Source organism: Phocoena phocoena, chromosome 17 (genome assembly GCF_963924675.1).
Source record: "Phocoena phocoena chromosome 17, mPhoPho1.1, whole genome shotgun sequence".
Classification (NCBI taxonomy): Eukaryota; Metazoa; Chordata; class Mammalia; order Artiodactyla; family Phocoenidae; genus Phocoena; species Phocoena phocoena.
The window spans coordinates 44,505,252-44,524,328 of record NC_089235.1 but is presented as its reverse complement, the minus strand read 5'-3'; the positions used below and the strand labels follow the sequence as shown (position 1 = coordinate 44,524,328).

Here is a 19,077-nt window from a genome sequence, read left to right as displayed (position 1 = left end):
AAAGAGAATAACTGAAATTAAGAACACTGAGGAAAATACAGGTTCACAGTTGATGAATACTGAATGTATGACAGGGCTGGTGGCTACTCTCCTAGTTTTGGCTAAAATCTCTACTCTGGATATGCCTGTAGTCACTGTGGTGAGATGAAGCAGCAGTAGTAGCAGAAACATATGTCAGAATCCCAGAGAATAGCTCAGGTTTGTAAGTCACTATTTAGTCCCTCTTGCCCTAATGGCTAGATGATGTGGGGCATGACTTCTAGACTTCCTGAACTGTCTTCAATTTAGCTTCTCCTGAATTCCATCATCAGACCTAGAAAATAGGACTCATATTACACATTCCTTGAGGTCAATATAGTTGGAAAAGCACCAGATAAACCAAGATTAAAGGAGCCTGTGAATATAATACAAATGGAGTGACAAATAGGGGTGACTTTTTCATACTGGAGGCTCCTTTAGACTTCACCAGTTTTCTTCTTCATACTCAGCGAACACCTATTTATTTAAGTACAGGAAGCTCTCAAAAGAATAAGCTCCCGCTGATGTTGATGAGCACGTTTACACTTACACTGTTGTCCCTAAGCCTAAGAAACAGGAGAAAGCCATATCTTATCAGGAGTAACAGAGTGTGGGAAATGGGTGAGAACAAATGACAAACTGCTCACAGCCATAAATCTTGTTCAAAGTCACTTAGAATTCACTTCAATGAGACATTGGTATTGACAAAATTATTTGTTTTTCTTTTGGGTTGACCTGGACTCCAAAATAAAATACTTCATCATATTATGTCACAAAGAACACTCAAAGGGAAGATTCAGAGTCTCAAGTCCACTCCCAGATGGACTAAGGTACTCTTGGCTTTTATAGAGACTTGATTCAGATTATATTCTTTGTGCTGGTAGATTACTTTGCTCTTCTTCACAAAACTTTCCTTTCACTTAACTGCTTGGGAGGTCTTCCTCTGACTCTGATAAAGTGATTTTTGTAGTGCTGCTCATTATTTTTATTTTTTAACCCTTAGCAGATATTCACAGAGTTAAGTATGTCTTTGCTTAACATTTGAATTATAGAAAATATAACATGACTCATGTGGCCAACTCAAAATGAAACTTTAAAAATGAACTTGTTTATTTTCTTTGCAATCTTCTACTTACAAAAAACTTATTTTCCAAGCTCATACAGAACAGCTGAGTGTGAAGATTTTGTAAGCTTCCTGATTACTCTGCTTTGTTCTACTATGTGGCAGGATATTTCTTTTTCATAAATGAATTCATAAGCTGAATTTCTGGAAAGGTCCCAATGAGGAGACATTTTCCCACGGATTTCAGTGAGAATTTCCTCATTTTAAGATTGACATAATACTGAACATATAATGAAGTCCAGTTACTTTTATACCAGATACTTCTGTCTAGTTAATTTTATACAAGATACTTCTTTTCTTTTGCCATATGAGTAAAAAATTTGAATTTTAAAAAGCCTTGTGTCACAAGAATCTCTTTATTTGAAAGCTAAATCTCTGTTATAAAGAGAACTAGAGTGAGACTCCAAACCAACATCATTTTCTTCCTCATTTTCCCCTCCTTTCTGTGACAGTAACTTTTACCAACCACAGGTTTACAATGGAGTTGATAATGCATACCTGTTTCTCCTTTCTCTTGGCTACTTTTGTGCTCAAGAACACCTCTAACAAGTGAATTGGTTAGAGAAGGGCAGCAGGAGAAATTAGCCCAACAGTTATTTTCCCTAAAAGTTCTAGGCAATGTTTTCACGGAGGAAGTTGTAAGTAACTATAGTCATAACAATGTTTTTGACTCTTCGATTCAATTTTCTCATGATACCCTTGGTCTTTTACATTCTATGGAAGACGAGTACTAACTTAAATATGGAGCAATGTCAAGGGAACAAAATTTTCCCATGATGGAGAGTTCTTGTAAATTTGTGTTACCAGAAAAAAATATTATTAATTGAAATTTGGGGGACAAATCCTGAAAAATAAACTTTTGATTAATTGGGTTTTGGTGTACCTCACTTTAAGCATGTTTTCTTCAGTAAGCAAATAATTTGTCATCTTATTCCTGGTATTAGCTTCTTGCTGTATTAATGTAATCTTGTTGCTGCTTGCAATCCTGGCTAACAAAATCTTTCTCGATATTATCAACAACTTTTTTTTTTTTTTTTTTTTGCGGTATGCGGGCCTCTCACTGTTGTGGCCTCTCCCGTTGCGGAGCACAGGCTCCGGACGCGCAGGCTCAGGGGCCATGGCTCACGGGCCCAGCTGCTCCGCGGCATGTGGGATCCTCCCGGACCGGGGCACGAACCCGTGTCCTCTGCATTGGCAGGTGGACTCTCAACCACTGCGTCACCAGGGAAGCCCCTATCAACAACTTTTGAAATTATATCATGCTTTTTCAATCCTATGGATGCTAATATTAGCATTACTGATGATATATAATTAAAATTAATGTGTTCCCTCAACTATTACTGTAGATTTAATTTCAGCAACTTTTGGCTTTGATGCCATATTGCACTGAGTTTTCTTTCTCCCCCACTCCTCCCCGCCTCCCCCAGCACTGAGTTTCCTTTCTCGAGATTTACTTGTCTCCATTTTACCAATTCCAGAAAGTTCGGAAGCATCTACTGTTTAATTTTTTAAAAGAAAAACAGACTATATATTTTATCCACTTTTAAAAAAGTTTTCAATGACCTGTTATTATTAGTCACAAGCATACTGAAGTCTGTCATAGGTAATGAGCCCAGGCCTATCCCAGGCTGCCACAGAACCAAAGTGGCATCTATGGCTGCTTAGGGAGATTGGTTCTCTTTGGCCTGAGGTATCCAGAGCTGTCATGTCTATGAAAGAGCATTTAAGTGACTTTTGATTAACTCTTGAGGGACAACTGACAGGTGATAAGATACTGTCACATGCAAGAGGTTTGTGAAATAGTTTATCACTGGCCCAGGACTTACTGAACAAAGACTTTCTTTCATGGAGCTTTCTAACATTTTGTTCTATAGATGAGTTTATATCACTTTATAACACAGGAAAAAATGTAGGGTAATGAACATGAGGTACACAAATCTCGGTATAAATCCTGACTCCTTAAACTGGGTAAGTTTAATTTTAACTTCCTTGAGTCCCAGTTTGTTTCCAAAATGGGGATAATAAACTAAATTGTGGGGATGTTGAGAATATTATATTAGATAATATATGTAAGTGGTTTGTATGGGACATGTCACGGTAGGAGTTCAATAAACAGTTACTATTTTGTTTCTTAAGCACAAACTCTAAACAAAATAGGAATATGTGTGTGGTATATCTTTCAAGTGTCTATTCTTACTTTTTTGTTTTTTTTAATTTTGAAAAATCTTTATCACTTATCTAAAATCAGAGGAATATAATATAAAAGGTAAAAAATAAAAAGCTTTGTTTATTCGTGGAAATTACACTCAATTTTGATCTTAGAAGCCAGTAAACTCCTTCATATTTAACTTTTAAAATAATAATTATTGAGGTTTGAAATACTAGTCAACCTATTTTACTTCCCTATCAAACACTTTTGGCTAAGGAGAAATTATACACCTGACAACTTCTCTGCATTTTGGTCCTGATAATTATCAGAATTATATTCTCACCTTCTTTCTCATCCTTTAGAAATACTTTGCCTACATGAGTCAAGGATGTAAATAATCTGCAAGCCAAAGGTGACTCCTTTCCATTTTTTAAACTAGAAGTTAGAGACTCCTTTTACAAAGGTATCTGAGTATATCAACCTTCATACAAAGAAGAGATTGAAATGACACTTTAAAGTAATTTATAAGTAAACATGATGAGTCCATCAGGATTTCAATTTCACAGGGCTTTCTTTTTTAAGGAAGATCAAGAAGAGTTCATAACTAGCCAGAGTAGGGAGGGAGAAAATAACTAAAGAGGAATTAGGGTAATAGGCAAAGGCTTGGAGATTCCCTACTTTCCCTTCCGCTCTCTGACTTCATTGACAAGACGTTCCTAGATGATTCTTTAGCTGAATCCTTTTATAACCAGCCAAGAATACACAAAGGTTTTCCTTAACAGAAACTGAATAAAATTTAAAGGAAAGCATTTTGGGAGGGTCTATTGTACTAAATCAATTTGCCTCTATGAAATTGATATGGTTACAGCTCCCAAGGGCCTCTTTCAGAAGCCATGGTTGTACTTGGTTTTGAAATGCTCAAAAACGGTTGGAAGAATAACTCCCTGCAATGAGTGGTTACTTTCAGAATAGTCACCTTCCAACCACTGGACATGTAAAAGGCAAAGCTACAGGTTTGCTGAGTTTCTTATGTTTTTCTGTATTTATTTTATGATCCTTAGTTTAATGGCTATCTTATTATTATTATTTTTTTAATGTAGCCACAGAAGCAAATGTAGTCCATGAGGGACTTCCCTGGTGGTGCAGTGGTTAAGGAATCCACCTGCGAATGCAGGGGACACAGGTTTGATCCCTGGTCCAGGAAGATCCCACATGCTGCGGAGCAACTAAGCCCTTGCACCACAACTACTGAGCCCGTGCACCTAGAGCCCATGCTCTGCAACAAGAGAAGCCACCACAATGAGAAGCCTGCGCACCGCAATGAAGAGTAGCCCCGTGCACCGCAATGAAGAGTAGCCCCGTGCACCGCAATGAAGAGTAGCCCCGTGCACAGCAATGAAGACCCAATGCAGCCAAAAATAAATAGAGTTAAAAAAAAAAAATGTAGTCCATGAAGCCTCTACAATACCTGAAAATTAAATCATGGGGGAACCTAGATCCATAAAACACAGTAACAATGCAATGGTATAACAACAAAATCAACTGAGAAACCAGTTCTAAATTGCTATGGATGCAAGGTCAGTGCCACCGTCTCCTTGTCAATATCTAGGCATTTGACTAACTCCTTAAGTGTTTTTTCACCTCATAAGATGTGACAGGAAGGGGAAGAGGAGATTTCCTGGTTTGAAATCCCAAGCCTGGAGCTCATAGGAAGAGAAAGAGGAAAAGATTAAAATGGCTGCTGGCATGTGTAATCATCAGTGTCCACTGGTTCTTATTTTTAGAACCAAATCTTCCATATCTTGCTAGAAGAAAGTGCATTCTTTCTACTTAATGATGCTAAGCAGCAGATTATATGTGAAGTATCATTTCAATGAATTCCTTGTATTTTCTACGCTGTTCTGTGTTGTTCCTGATCTCTTTCCTATTTTGTTACTTTCATGTTAAATTCTAATGTGGGTTTCAGATATTTTATATGACATCTGATTAAAATTCAGAACAAGGAAAGAAAGGGTGCTGTCCAGTCAAAAAAATGTAGTCAAATAAATTCAAGGATGATCAACTTAATCCCAACTTAAGTCGCTGCTCTAAGTCTGGGTTCTGTAACATTGAAAGCCAATCCAGTGGTTACAAATGATTCCTGCCATTTTTCCTTCACTTTGAGTAAATGTTGATGACTAAAATCGGTGTTAAAAAGGGCCAGGACACTAATCTTTTTATCATGTCCAGAAAGGAAAGTCTATTAAACTCTCCCTTCTACTGCTAATAACTATTGAAGTCCCAACTTATAGCTGAGTATTTCATAGTTCCAAGGTATTTCATAAATATTATCTCATTTGGAGCTCAGACTAAACCATTAAACTACAAAGACTAGATATTATTATAAAGGTATACCTTGTTTTATTGCACTTTGCTTTATTGTGCTTTGCAGATATTGAATCTTTTACAGATTGAAGGTTTGTGGCAACTCTGTGTTGAGCAAGTTGATTGGTGCCATTTTCACAAAAGCATTTGCTCACTTTGTGTCATCACATTTTGGTAAGTTCCCAATATTTCAAATTTTTTTATTATTATATTTGTTATGGTGATCGGTGATCTTTGATGTTACTATCATAACTGTTTTAGGGCACCACAAACCATGCCCATATAAGATAATGAACTTAATCCATAAGTGTTGTATGTGCTCTGACTGCTCCACTGACTGGCCATTCCCCTGTCTCTCTCCCTCTCCTCAGGCCCCCCTATTCCCTGAGATACAATAATATCGAAATTAGGACAATTAATAACCCTACAGTGGTCTCTGAGTATTCAAGCGAAAGGAAGTGTTGCACATCTCTCACTTTAAATCAAAAGCTAGAGATGATTAAACTTAGCGAGGAAGGCACATTAAAAGCCCAGACAGGCCGAAAGCTAGGCCTCTTGCACTAGTTAGCCAAGTTGTAAGTGCAAAGGAAAAGTTCTTGAAGGAAACTGAAAGTGCTACTTCAGTGAACACATAAATGATAAGAAAGTGAAACAGCCTGATTGCTGATATGGAGAAAGTTTTAGTGGTCTGGATAGATGATCAAACCAGCCACAACACTTCTTTAAGCCAAAGCCAAATCCAGAGCAAGGCCCTAATTCTCTTCAGTTATATATAAAGGCTGAAAGAGGTGAGGAAACTGCAGAAGAAAAGTTTGAAGCTAGCAGAGGTTGGATCATGAGGTTTAAGGAAAGAGACCATCTCTGTAACATAACAAGGTGAAGCAACAAGTGCTAATGTAGAAGCTGTAGTAAGTCATCCGTAAGATCTAGCTAAAATAAGTAATGAAGGTAGCTACACTAAACAACAGATTTTCAGTGCAGACGAAACAGCCTTATATTGGAAGAAAATGCCATCTAGGACTTTCATAGCTAAAGAGGAGAAGTCAATATGCCTGACTTCAAAGCTTCAAAGGACAGGCTGATTCTCTTATTAGGGGCCAATGCAGCTGGTGACTTGAAGTTGAAGCCAATGCTCATTTACCACTCTGAAAATCCTAGGGCCCTTGAGAGTTACACTAAATCTACTCTGCCTGTGCTCTATAAATGGAACAAAGCCTGGATGACAGCACATCTGTTTACAACATGGTTTCCTGAATATTTTAAGCCCACTGTTGAGACCTATTGCTTAGAAAAAAAGATTCCTTTCAAAACATTACTGCTCACTGACAATGCACCTGGTTACCCAGGAGTTCTGATGGAGATGTACAATGAGATCAATGTTGTTTTCATGCCTGCTAACACAACATCCATACTGTAGACCATGGATCAAGGAGTAATTTCAACTTTCAAGTTTTATTATTTAAGAAACACATTTTGTAAGGCTATAACTGCCATAGATAGTGATTCCTCTGATGGATCTGGGCAAAGTAAATTAAAACCTTCTGGAAAGGATACACCATTCTAGATGCCATTAAGAACATTTGTGATTCATGGGAAGAGGCCAAAATATCAACATTAACAGGAGTTGGGAAGAAGTTGATTCCAATCCTCATGGATGACTCTGAGGGGTTCAAGACTTCAGTGGAGGAAGTAATTGCAGATGTGGTGGCAATAGCAAGAGAACCAGAAATAGAAGTGGAGCCTGAAGATGTGACTAAATTGCTGCAATCTCATGATAAAACTTTAACGGATGGGGAGTTTCTTCTTATGGATGAGGAAAAGTGGTTTCTTGAGATGGAATCTACTGGTGAAGATGCCATGGAGACTGGTGAAATGACAACAAGGGGCTTAGAATATTACACGAACTTAGTTGATAAGGCAGCAGCAGGGTTTGAGAGGATTGACTCCAATTTTGAAAGAAGATCTACTGTGGGTAAAATGCTATCAAGCAGCATTGCATGCTACAGAGAAATCGTGAAAGGAAGAGCCAATCAACGTGGCAAACTTCATCGTTACCTTATGTAAAGATTCTGCAACAGCCACCCAAATCTTTAACAATCACTATCCTGATCAACACAGAGGCAAGACCCCACACCAGCAAAAAGATTAGAACTTGCTAAAGGCTCAGATGATGGTTGGCATTTTTAGCAATAAAGTATTTTTCAAGTAAGGCATGTACATTGTGTTTTAGATATAATGCTATTGCATACTTAACAGACTACACTATAGTGTGAACATAACTTTTATATGCACTGGGAAACCAAAAAATTCTTGTGATTTGTTTTACAGCAATATTTGCTTTATTGTGGTGGTTCTAGAACGGAACTCACAATATCTCTGAGGTATGCCTGTACCTATTTTACAGATAAACACTAAGAAATTTAGTTATTTGCATGAAAGAGCCTTGGCATTAGAGCCACGACTAAAAGTAGAAATTTCTGATTTCCACTCCCAAACCCTTCCCCATACATAAATCCCCCCCACTGGCTGGGTCCCTTCTTATTTAACTTTCTCACCACAACTCTCCCTGAGTGATGTACTAGAGTGCCTCCCATTTAAAAGACCTACTTACTCGCTGAGTCCTGTCAAAGCAATAATTTCATTTCACATTACTACTGGCCAGCAAGAAACGTTCCTAGCAGCTAAATTTTCAGATAAATGTTCAAGTTGTGATCATTATGACATTAAAGTCACAGGTTAATTCTAAGCCTTTCCAGGGACATTAGCAAAACTGTTAATTCTAAAGAGACATGTAATTCAATCCTTCTCTTAAAGTCACAAGAACTAAATGAAATCAAGATATGATTTATGAGGTGTTAGAAGCCAGTTTATGATTTTCTAACTGTTGGTTTACTTAAACGTCTTCAGCACATTTTCTGCAGACCTATTCATGAAAGAGTAAAGAAGCCAATTATTATAACTGAAAATTTGCAAACTACACAATATCTATAACGGCACTGAAATGACGTGAATTTTTTTTTTTTGGCTGATTACAACCCCTATTTTAAACTCAGCCTAAACATATTAACCATGATGAAAAAAGCAACAACCACCATAACATTAACAATTCACTGAGCTCTACGTTGCACACCTAGCTAAGAGCTTCATATACATCGTTTAATCCTCGCAGCAACCCCAGGAGGTTGCTACCAGTATATCCCCATATTAAAGATAAGGAACTGAGGCTTAGAGAGGTTAAATAACTTGTCCAAGGTCACACAGCTGTATGTAGCAGAGCATGGATAAGAACTCACGACTAACTCTAAATCTTGACCTCTAAATGAACTCTATTCCATGTTTGCCTCTTAATTGAACCTGAAGCCGTATCTGTAACATTTATAAAACTAGAAAATGAAGGAAGTGCCCCATACTAGAGGTATCATGACATGAGTGTTTCTAACCTACATAGAAGCTGTGTCATAACCTGCTTTTTTAGAAAGATAAGTTCTAATCAACCGTAATTTCTGTATTTTAGTTTAGTTGATGTTTGAAAAATTACAAAAAGATAAAAAGGTTGCAAGAGGGCAGAAGCAATTGTTTTCAAATTAGTTTGTTAGTCCCTAGCACCCATTAACGAGTAATAAGATGACTGTGTACTGAGGGAGCAGTGGGTGGGGGTAGCGAAATCCCTCAGAATGGTTCAACTCCTTCACAATTGACCAGATGGCACAGTCATTTCTTCAAAAACAAACAAAAAGCCCCAAACAAACAAGAAGAAAAATGACTTTTTGAGGCTGCCTTGGGCTGCATAGTCAAGATATGAGGCAATTTCAAATCTGGACTCCATTACCTTAAACAAAACAAATACCAATTTTTAAATATTTATAAACACAACTAATACGATTATGTTAAAACAACTACATACATCTTTATTTAAATGAGAATTGCCAATAATACAGCTGCTACATGTAAAGGTGCTGGCAGAAGATCTCATTTCTGTTAGAGGTTGCTCCAAGTTAGAAGGGCATGGAAAAAGGCCATTATTTTAATATTTTGAAAAGAAACCTGTTAACTCACAGATAAACTATCTACTTGGACTAGATGGAAAATCATTTATAGGTTATTAGTATTAATAGTCATAAAAGAAATTGAAGTTGATAATTTATACTTCAAATAATTTGCCATTTTTTTAAATTATGGAGAGTAACATGAAACACTTTCAAGTATAGCTGGTATAATTTAAGATCACTAAATTATGCAGATTGGGGACTATACTTTATTAATGACACTTTCAAAATCATAAGCAATTCTCATCATTCTTATTTCACTTCAGGTTTCTAAAATAGATGTAGATATAGGTATACATAAAGATTCCATTTTATTCTGGGTAGCATACCAGGTAGAATTAGGTTTTTTAATATGTATGTGTATAAATGGTCTTATAAGATACACACATATGTGTATATAGTCACATGTGCTGAGAAGGCAGATTGACATGAGGAACAATGAGTTTCACAGCATTTCCTCTTCTAACGTGATTTTATAATATATGAAAGAATATCCCTAAGGAACACATTGAGAGAACACTATTACCACCCTTTGAGTATTTGGGTATGTTCTTTGCTTAATGGTGACATGGGCAGAATCAAGTTAATACTGACAACTCCCTGGGAGCAGTAATTATTCATTACAATATATTTAACTGATCTGTGCTTATAGATGTAAAGATATTAAAGTATCACTTTTGGAGGAAATCCTGTATTAAGTTTCTCAGAAAACCATGCCTCCACTAATGGACCAGAAAATATTTTTATTATCTTAAAATTGCAGGATTTCTGGTGCCAGCCAAAATTGAAATAAGCTCAGTACAGCCCATCTCCCATGCTGCTTAAATTAAAACTCAAGAAAAAAGACAAAACACAAACACCTGACGACTCTCAAAAGTAAACAAGAGCAATGCAGACTGGGGAGGGGAGTTAAACTTGCAGATATGACCCAATAGTGGTGAATTTTCTATTTTGTTTTGTTTCAGCTTTCCTCTTTTTCCTTATAACTTTGACTTGAGAGTGAGTCCTAAATTGTGGTGCACAGTGATAGCAGGAACAGCCGAAAAGTCCAACAGAAACCCTGTCTGGAAGATAAGACCCCTGTTTTCAATACTGTTGGGGAAACCAGCTGCTTTTTAGTTTTCTTTTTTCTATCCTAGTTTTGCCCCAAGTGTGGGCTGTGTGTGTGTGTGTGTGTGTGTGTGTGTAAAGCTGTACAATGCAGTGGCTGTGCTGTGGTGGCAGTGACACAAGCATTTAAGATATTATGGAAGAATTACAACTGTGTTTCATGAGGTAAAGGTAAACATGCTTGAAATAAATGGAAATATAGAAGTTCTCAGAAGAGAAATAGAAACTACAAAAAAATAACCAAATGGAAATATTAAAACAGAAAAATCCAAGAGAAATTATCCAATAGGAAGAACAGAGAGGAAGAAAGAAAGAACAGTGAATGGAGTCTCGGGGATCTGAAGAGCAATGTAAAAAAGCTTAACTTTGGAGTCCCAAAAGGAGAGTAGGAAGATTGGTACAGAAAAATATCTAAAGAAAGAATAGCCAAAAAGTTCCTAAATTTAGTTAAAAAAATATTTACAGAGTCAAGAAACTCGGAGAACCTCCAACAGGATAAATTTAAAGAAATCAAGCCAGACACATCATATAATAAATCTCAGGAAACGAAAGATAAAGAAAAAAATCTTGAAAGCAACTAGAGGAAAACAACACATTACGTATATGGAAACAAGGATTGGAATTACCATGAATTTCTCATCACAAACCACAGAGGATAGAAGAGAGTGGAACAATATCACTGAAGTGCTGAAAGAAATGTCAACCTAGAATTCTATATCCAGCAAAAATATCATTCAGGAATGAGAGACAGAGAAAATAATACTCCCAGATAATGGAAAACTAAGAGAATTTGTTGCTACAGGCCTGCTCTAAAAGAAATGCTAAAGAAGTTCTTAATGCTGAAGGAAAATATACCAGAGGAAAACCCAGAACTTTAGGAGTGAAGGAGGAGCTCTGGACATGGTAAATTCCTAGGAGAAATATAAAACATACTAGTTTTTTCCTCTTTAGTTCTTTAAAATATGTAAGATTATTGAAACAAAGGTCAAAATCTTATCTGGTAGGATTTTCAGTACGTGTAGATGTAATATATATTGGGGAAGGGTAAAGAGACCTTTATGATTGTAAGGCTTTTACATTTTCTTGGACTGTTAAAATATTACCACTAACTAGACTGACTGTGAAAGATTAAGCATATATATTGGAAACGTCAGAGCAACCACTAAAATACATTACAAAGACACACAGCCAAAAAGCAAATGGATAAACAGAATACTAAAAATTATTCTGAATTGCAGCTAGGGAAGAATCTATTACTACTAAAAAAATTAAAAATAAAATGAAGAGTAGTCCTATATCATTCCTCAAAATCCTAGCAGTTTTCCTTAAACCATCCCATACAAATGATACTAAGCTTTTCTAAATTGTTTCTCCGGAAGTAGAACTTACAGTTCTTACTTAACTCTTACTTAACTTCAAGCATTTCACAAGCTCTCCATGTCATGAAGATCCATACCCTGTTAAACGTTCATCATTAGCTATAATAAGTATAATTACTAAATGATGAGAGATGCCTGAAGGCTGAAACTGGGTCTTATTACTGGTTCCTCAGCATCTTGAATATGTCTGATAAATAGCCAGGGTTCAAATAGAAAAAATGAATGACTATTCCCAAAGATTGCCTGAGTGTAGAAATGAAGGCACACTAGGGATCATAAGTTCATACTAAAATAATGTCAAGTTGATTGTCTAAAAGAGGGGGGTGTGATTTTAAAAACCATGCTGATTAATTTAAAATAGTTACCTCGAGCTATAATACTATATTCCAACAATGCTCAAAGGATTTTTAGTATTTGCTTTCAGGGTCTTCACTGCAATCTCTTGAATATGTCAAATAAAAATCACATCTTCATAATTTAATGTGAAAAGTACTCCCATCTTTTTAGAATTACCCAGAGCCATGATTAAACAATGAATGAAGTCAGTGATCAAATGGCTCTTACCATTTTTATGATCCTAATGAATTAGAGAATCAAAACCTCTGAGATGACCAGGGCCTTAGAGGTCTCCTGTGTATGAATTATTTTGTAACATTCTTATTGGTTCCCTCATTAACTAATGAGTTAAGTAAAATCTTTGACATGTTCATTTTGTATTTATATAAGAATTATGATTTTTTTGAAAATTATCTTCTGAACATGATAAGTGTTGTGAAGGAGTAACACAAAATTCTTTGTTTACTTTTTGTTCCATATGATTTCCATACAAAGTAACATTAGCATATATAATAATAGTTTGACTTTTACATAAAACAGTAAACAGTTACACGCTGTTGTGCTAAAAGTTTTTTTACAATCAAATGTTTCTGTCCTCCTAAGAAAGAAAATCCATTATCTCCAAAACAACCTCTGGCCACATGTGAAATGCTGAGATTGGGTGATCACAGAACTGCACATATATGCTAAAACTGCTACTGGTTGGCTGCCACTTGAGTTACCTTACAAAAAAGGATTAATTTTAGAATCAAGAGAGAAAGTATGAACACTACAGAAAGACATAACATGTTTCTTCTTTCATATTTAACTTGTGATGCCTTTAACCTTTCCTTGACCTTTCTTAGAAAGTTAGCTGCCTGGTGATACCCCTTTTTGTCCCTCCAATTAATACATTGCCAATAGCCCCTTCACTTCAGAATCCAGAAATGCAACTGGCCACTTCCACTTTACTCCTTCTCTTCCCCATGAATGTTAGTGTTACGGTTATTCATATTTTTCTCTTTTTTCTTACCCACATGGTTACTATTTCAAAGCTTCAAAAGAATCCTGGACATGGAACACTGCTTTCTTCAGGATTAAAAGTGCTACATGAAGCGTTTCTGGATGACTAAATTGGTAATGGAACTTTGATAGTTCATTCAAGTGGACCAATTTAAAATAGAAATTCCTCAAATCAGTTTTTGAAAAATAACTTCATGAATATTTAATAAAATTTATGTATTTAAGTACTGAATAAACTAATTAGTGTTCCACTAGAATATCAAAAGAAAACTTACATCTTTAAAACAAGTCAAAATAAATTGTAATCTGATAGGGTAGTGGCTTACAGATGTCAACTTCCTGAGGCCAAAGCTAGTTTAAATATTTTTAGAAAGGTAAGTATGGGGAGACGAATTCCAAATTACAGAATGATAAAACTTTAGATCTGGAATGAGCCTTGTTGGTATCTTTTATAATCATCACATTTTACACATAAGGAAACAGAAACCCAAAGAAGTGAACTGCCGGGCTAAGATCACTCTGCTAATTAACAGGAACAATTAAATCCCAGGCTTTCTGCTTCCTAATTTAGTAATCTTTCTACTATATATTGATATTAATAACTAAAGCAGTAGCAGCAAACATTTATGAGGGCCTACTACTTGCTAGACTCAATGCTAAGTACTTTCATTAATTATCTCTTTTCGATTTCATAATCGCCCTATGACATAGATAGGTAGGTACACGTCTCCTAAGTGACAGAGTTAGAATTTCAACTCAGGTTTGTCATTTACCAAGAGAGGCTGTACTGTGTAGTCACATCATGGACACATATATGCAAAGTCACCAGTTAAAACAAATAAAGGGAACCGTTTGCATGGTCTGGAGAGGGACAATGGAGGTTGACTGACAACTGCAATTCACATCTTTCTGTCCACTTCATGGAGCCATACAGGTTGAGAGACTCAGAAGGCCAAAAAATCTTGGTTTTGTATTTTAGCTCTGTTTATTGCTAAGTCTGTAATCTTGGACAAGTTACTTCTCCAAACTTTAGTTTCTTTTTATGTAAGATGGGAACATATTTCCCACAGAGTTGTTATGAGGATTAAGTGAGATAATGCATTTAAAGCAGTTAGTACAATGCCTGGCACAGACTGAATACTCAATAATTGCTAGTTGTACTTTTTGTTTTTTAGCCATTGTATTTTACCTACTTGTTTTCAGACAAATTTCTCCAAATCACTAAATTCATTTTTAAGAAACATGCTAACTTATACTGATGACTCTATTAGCATAGTGTAAATGTCCAAGAAGGTGCTTTTTGTGTAAGGAAAGGCATCCACAAGAATATTATGCAAAGGATGCTCCTTAAGAGATATGTAAGACTTTTTCCTCCCACAGGTAAATCCCCTATACTCAATCTGGCCCATAACCTTCATCCTAAACTTCATCTACTGAAATTGGGTTCCACATTGGTCTATGCACAAGGATGTTTTTTTAAACAAAAAATACTTTATTATTTCAACCTAGGAACCAGTTACAATTCAAATGTACACCTTTGCTATGAGCCCTGATAACTTTGTTGAACTTAGTATCTTTTAGTAGAAGCTGCTAAAGCCACCCACCCATAAAGCAATTGCAGCTGAAAGCACTTAAGGAGGGGCTTGGAATTAACTTTTATTCTCCCAGTCCTACACCTACTTTCTGCCAATGCTAAGCAGACACCCAAACAGGTATCAGGTCTACAGGCATGAGTCCCTGAATCATATAACGTCAACTACTTCAGCACTTCTCCCATCTCCAGTGACCTGAAGTACCCATTATATTACAGGCACTCAGTAAATGAGAACATGTTTGAAGAAGGGAGGCAGTGGTGGCTGGTAAATGTTGAACATCTGGCTCTCAGAGCAGGACAGCTGATTGACAGCATTTGCCAGTATCTGTGGTGTAAATATTCTCACTATGGCGATTTAAACTACCAGTGGCTTAACAACGGTCTTTCAAAGTTCCTAAAAATTTAACAATCAGCTCTTTTGAGCCAGTATGAGCCAGCACCAGCACATCAATGGAGAAGGGGCCAGCAGGCAGCCTAGGAGGTAACGCTATGATTTTCCTCCTTAGCAACTGGCCAGTTACCACCTTCTAAAGTAGAGGACTTGAACTATACCTCTGCAAGAGCCAAGGGCTCCTTTGAACCTACGTCCTTGGGCTGAATCCTGACCCTCACACCTGCTATCTACTCTCCAGGAGCCTGCTGTGTAAAATGATTCTCCTTAATGCCAAGAATGAACCAGCCTGACTTCCAGATTGGACAAATTCTCCAGATACCTCACTGCTGGCGTCCATCTGCTACACGGGACCACCTGAGAACAATAAAATGCCTGAATTATACCCGAGCTTGCTAGGGCCCTCTTCCAATACTGGATCTTAAGACGATCCAGCTACCCTCTCTGGTAGTCTTTCCCGCCAAATCTCTAATTCTACATTAACTCAGGGAAAAGGTCTCTGTATCTTCTTTGGCCCTGTTTTCATTAGCTCTTGTTACTTAACAGCCCATACGTCTTAAATCTGAACCCCTGATCACTTTCCTAGTCTCAACAGGCAACAAGCTTCAGAAGTTCAATATAATTATTATAATATATGACACTCTCAGGTTATAAGGAAGGTTTGGATGGGGCAAGAAGAGCCAGCTGGCCAACACCACTAATAAATGCGCTTGTTGTAGATGTATAAAATCTTTTTTTTTAAAAGGAAGTAGCATTTTAAAAATTTTTATTTATTTATTTATGGCTGCCTTGGGTCTTTGTTGCTGTGTGCAGGCTTTCATTGCAGCGGCTTCTCTTGTCACAGACCACAGGCCCTAGGCGCGTGGGCTTCAGTAGTTGTGGCTCACGGGCTCTAGAGCGCAGGCTCAGTAGTTGTGGCGCACAGGCTTAGGTGCTCTGCGGCATGTGGGATCTTCCCGGACCAGGGCTCGAACCCATGGCCCCTGCATTGGCAGGCGGATTCTTAACAACTGCGCCACCAGGGAAGCCCAGATGTATAAAATCTTTAGGTCATCTTACTTTACTAATAAACCTTCTCAAATACACTTAATATTATGCTGCTACAGCAAGATGATTAGGACAAAAGAATACCGAAACAATAAACTTCATTTCCTAAGGTTTTTCTTTTTTTACCTGAACAGCTGCATTGACATGGAAAGCATACCTATGGGCTATTAATATGAAAAAAAACACTTTGCTTCCTAATCACTGGAAATTGTTAAGCATTTCAATAGCCCAGAAAGAGCCCCTGTTTCATTCAGTTCCTGAAAAAAAATTCAGAGGCACAGTAAGAACACTAAGGCTAAAAACCCTGTTACATTTCAAACATTTACTTAAACATGATTCAGCTGTGGGACATGAACTTTACATATTTACATATTCTGTAGAGAAAAGAAGTCTTGTCTGGTCTGCCAGCTGTTTTCTGCTTGATCAATATTCAAAGTTTGGGACTAAAACTTAGTATGTAGTAGTAGTGATTAGCACCCCAGTAAATTTGAAGGCTCTTACCTGTACATTTGTAATCAGAGGCCACCCCTTTAAGCACAGCATCGAAAATGGATATTTCCACTCGCTGCTTTCTGTGGTGACAACTCAGAAGCAAAGAAGGCTGGGACACAATAAAGTACAAAAAAGGTTCTAGCTGCAGGTCACCGGTTCCTCTTCGTCCAGGTTGCCGAACGATAGTTATGCCAAGCGCTTGTCTAGCAGATGACCTTGTGGATGCATGCAGACTTTCCAGAGAGATGACCCCTATTTTTTTCCCTGAAGGAAAAGATATGTTGCTGCTTAAGAGATCTTCTGCTGTAACCATGGAAATACATGCCTGGCTGGGCTTAGCGACGTCTGAATCAACTTCCGGGAGATTTAATGAACTCTTGCCTGTTTTTTCATTATCCTTTTGTTCTTGTGATTTTGACTTGGGCAAGGCCATACAGGAATAGGTCATTAGTGAGATTCTACTTGCAGTAATGAATATGTCAAAAGGAATAAAATTTAGATTTTTTACAATTGATGACTGGCGTGAGGGACGGGCAATGCGATGCTGACTGGTACCACTGTGCTGCTCTATTTGTACGATTCTGATTTTAACACTGTCACTGCCAATTCCACTATCCTGAGCACCACTGTACCGAGATGAGGTATCAGCCATGGTTCCATCATATGTATCCATTTTTTTCTGTTCTTGCTTAGAGATCTGTAAGGAAAAATAATAAAATATTTTAAGCTAGTTATATTCCAACTGTTACTATATGAAGCATGTTAAAAATGGGTCTAAAAAAAAATGGGTCTAGTATAACTGACAGTAATCATAAAAAGAAACTAGGTGCTCTTTCAAAAAAATTATTCACGTTAAAATGCCAAGACAATACTTAGGATAAACATCAAATGTGCATTTCTATCATTAAAATATATTTTTCAGAGGAATTCCCTGGCGGTCCAGTGGTTAGGGCTCTGCGCTTTCACTGCAGAGGGCGCGGATTCAATCCCTGGTCGGGGAACTAAGATCCCCACAAGCCAAAAGAAAAAATAAATAAATAAAAAAAATGTACCTTTTCGTGTCAGACTTTACTTTCTTTGCCTTTTAAAGAGTTACAGTAGCTAGTATTCTTTACCGTGATCTTCCAAGTAGTATAATAAACTGTTTCCAAATCATGATTACTATTGGTTGAAATTATATTTTACGCAGGAGTAGTTTATATTGTTTACCCTGTCATTATAAAACTGATTTATAGGATTTTGGATAGTAAAAGAGGGAAAAGTCAGTAGTCCTAAATTATGAAGGACAAAGAAAACTAAATGTGTGCCATTCAAAACGATGTTTATTTTCCTTTACTACAATAGGACTTGAAACAAGGGTAAGTGTAAGTGATCAAGCAAAATGTAAGTAATTAAAACCCTTGAAGGTGGATTTTCCCTTTGTGCACTGAATGTATCCATGATTTCTCAAAAATTTCCACCAATTGCCTACATAGAGAACAAAGAACAACTTGGTGGTAGCAGCAGTTATGACTACTTTGGCAGCACAACAGCAAGACCTCCAGTCTGATTCTTTGGTTCCCTTTTTTAGTCTCCCAACCATTAGTTTGTGATACACTATTTGAGACCTAGATATTTCACTTGCTTTTTCACTGAAGTCATTCAGATTCATTAAAGAAATCATGGAACGTCTGAGAGAAAAACAAAATCCTCCCGACCCCCATTTTATTACCAAACATAGCCAATGGCAATCTTTCAGTGTATTTCCTTTCATCTTTTTTCCTACCTGTCCATAGGTTCCCTCCCACCCCCACCCCTTTATGGTTATAATAATACTGTAGAGACAAATTTGAAACCCTTTTTTTTTTTCTCTGCGTTGGGTCTTCGTTGCTGCATGCGGGCTTTCTCTAGTTGGGGCGAGCAGGGGCTACCCTTCGTTGCGGTGCATGGATTTCTCATTGTGGTGGCTTCTCTTGTTGCAGAACACGGGCTCCAAGCACGCGGGCTCAGTAGTTGTGGCTCACGGGCTCTAGAGCGCAGGCTCAGT

The 19,077-nt window shown here is 37.2% G+C and overlaps 1 protein-coding gene across 2 annotated transcripts in view; it reads right to left on the bottom strand.

Annotated features, from left to right (window-relative positions):
- The window catches only part of VPS13B (vacuolar protein sorting 13 homolog B), an 818,081-nt gene that overhangs the window by 224,108 nt on the left and 574,896 nt on the right, over positions 1–19,077 (bottom strand). For both annotated transcript variants that reach the window (XM_065895774.1, XM_065895773.1), the window contains exon 33: positions 17,061–17,748. In XM_065895774.1, coding sequence (XP_065751846.1) covers positions 17,061–17,748 — 688 coding nt within the window. The remainder of the gene's footprint in view (positions 1–17,060; positions 17,749–19,077) is intronic.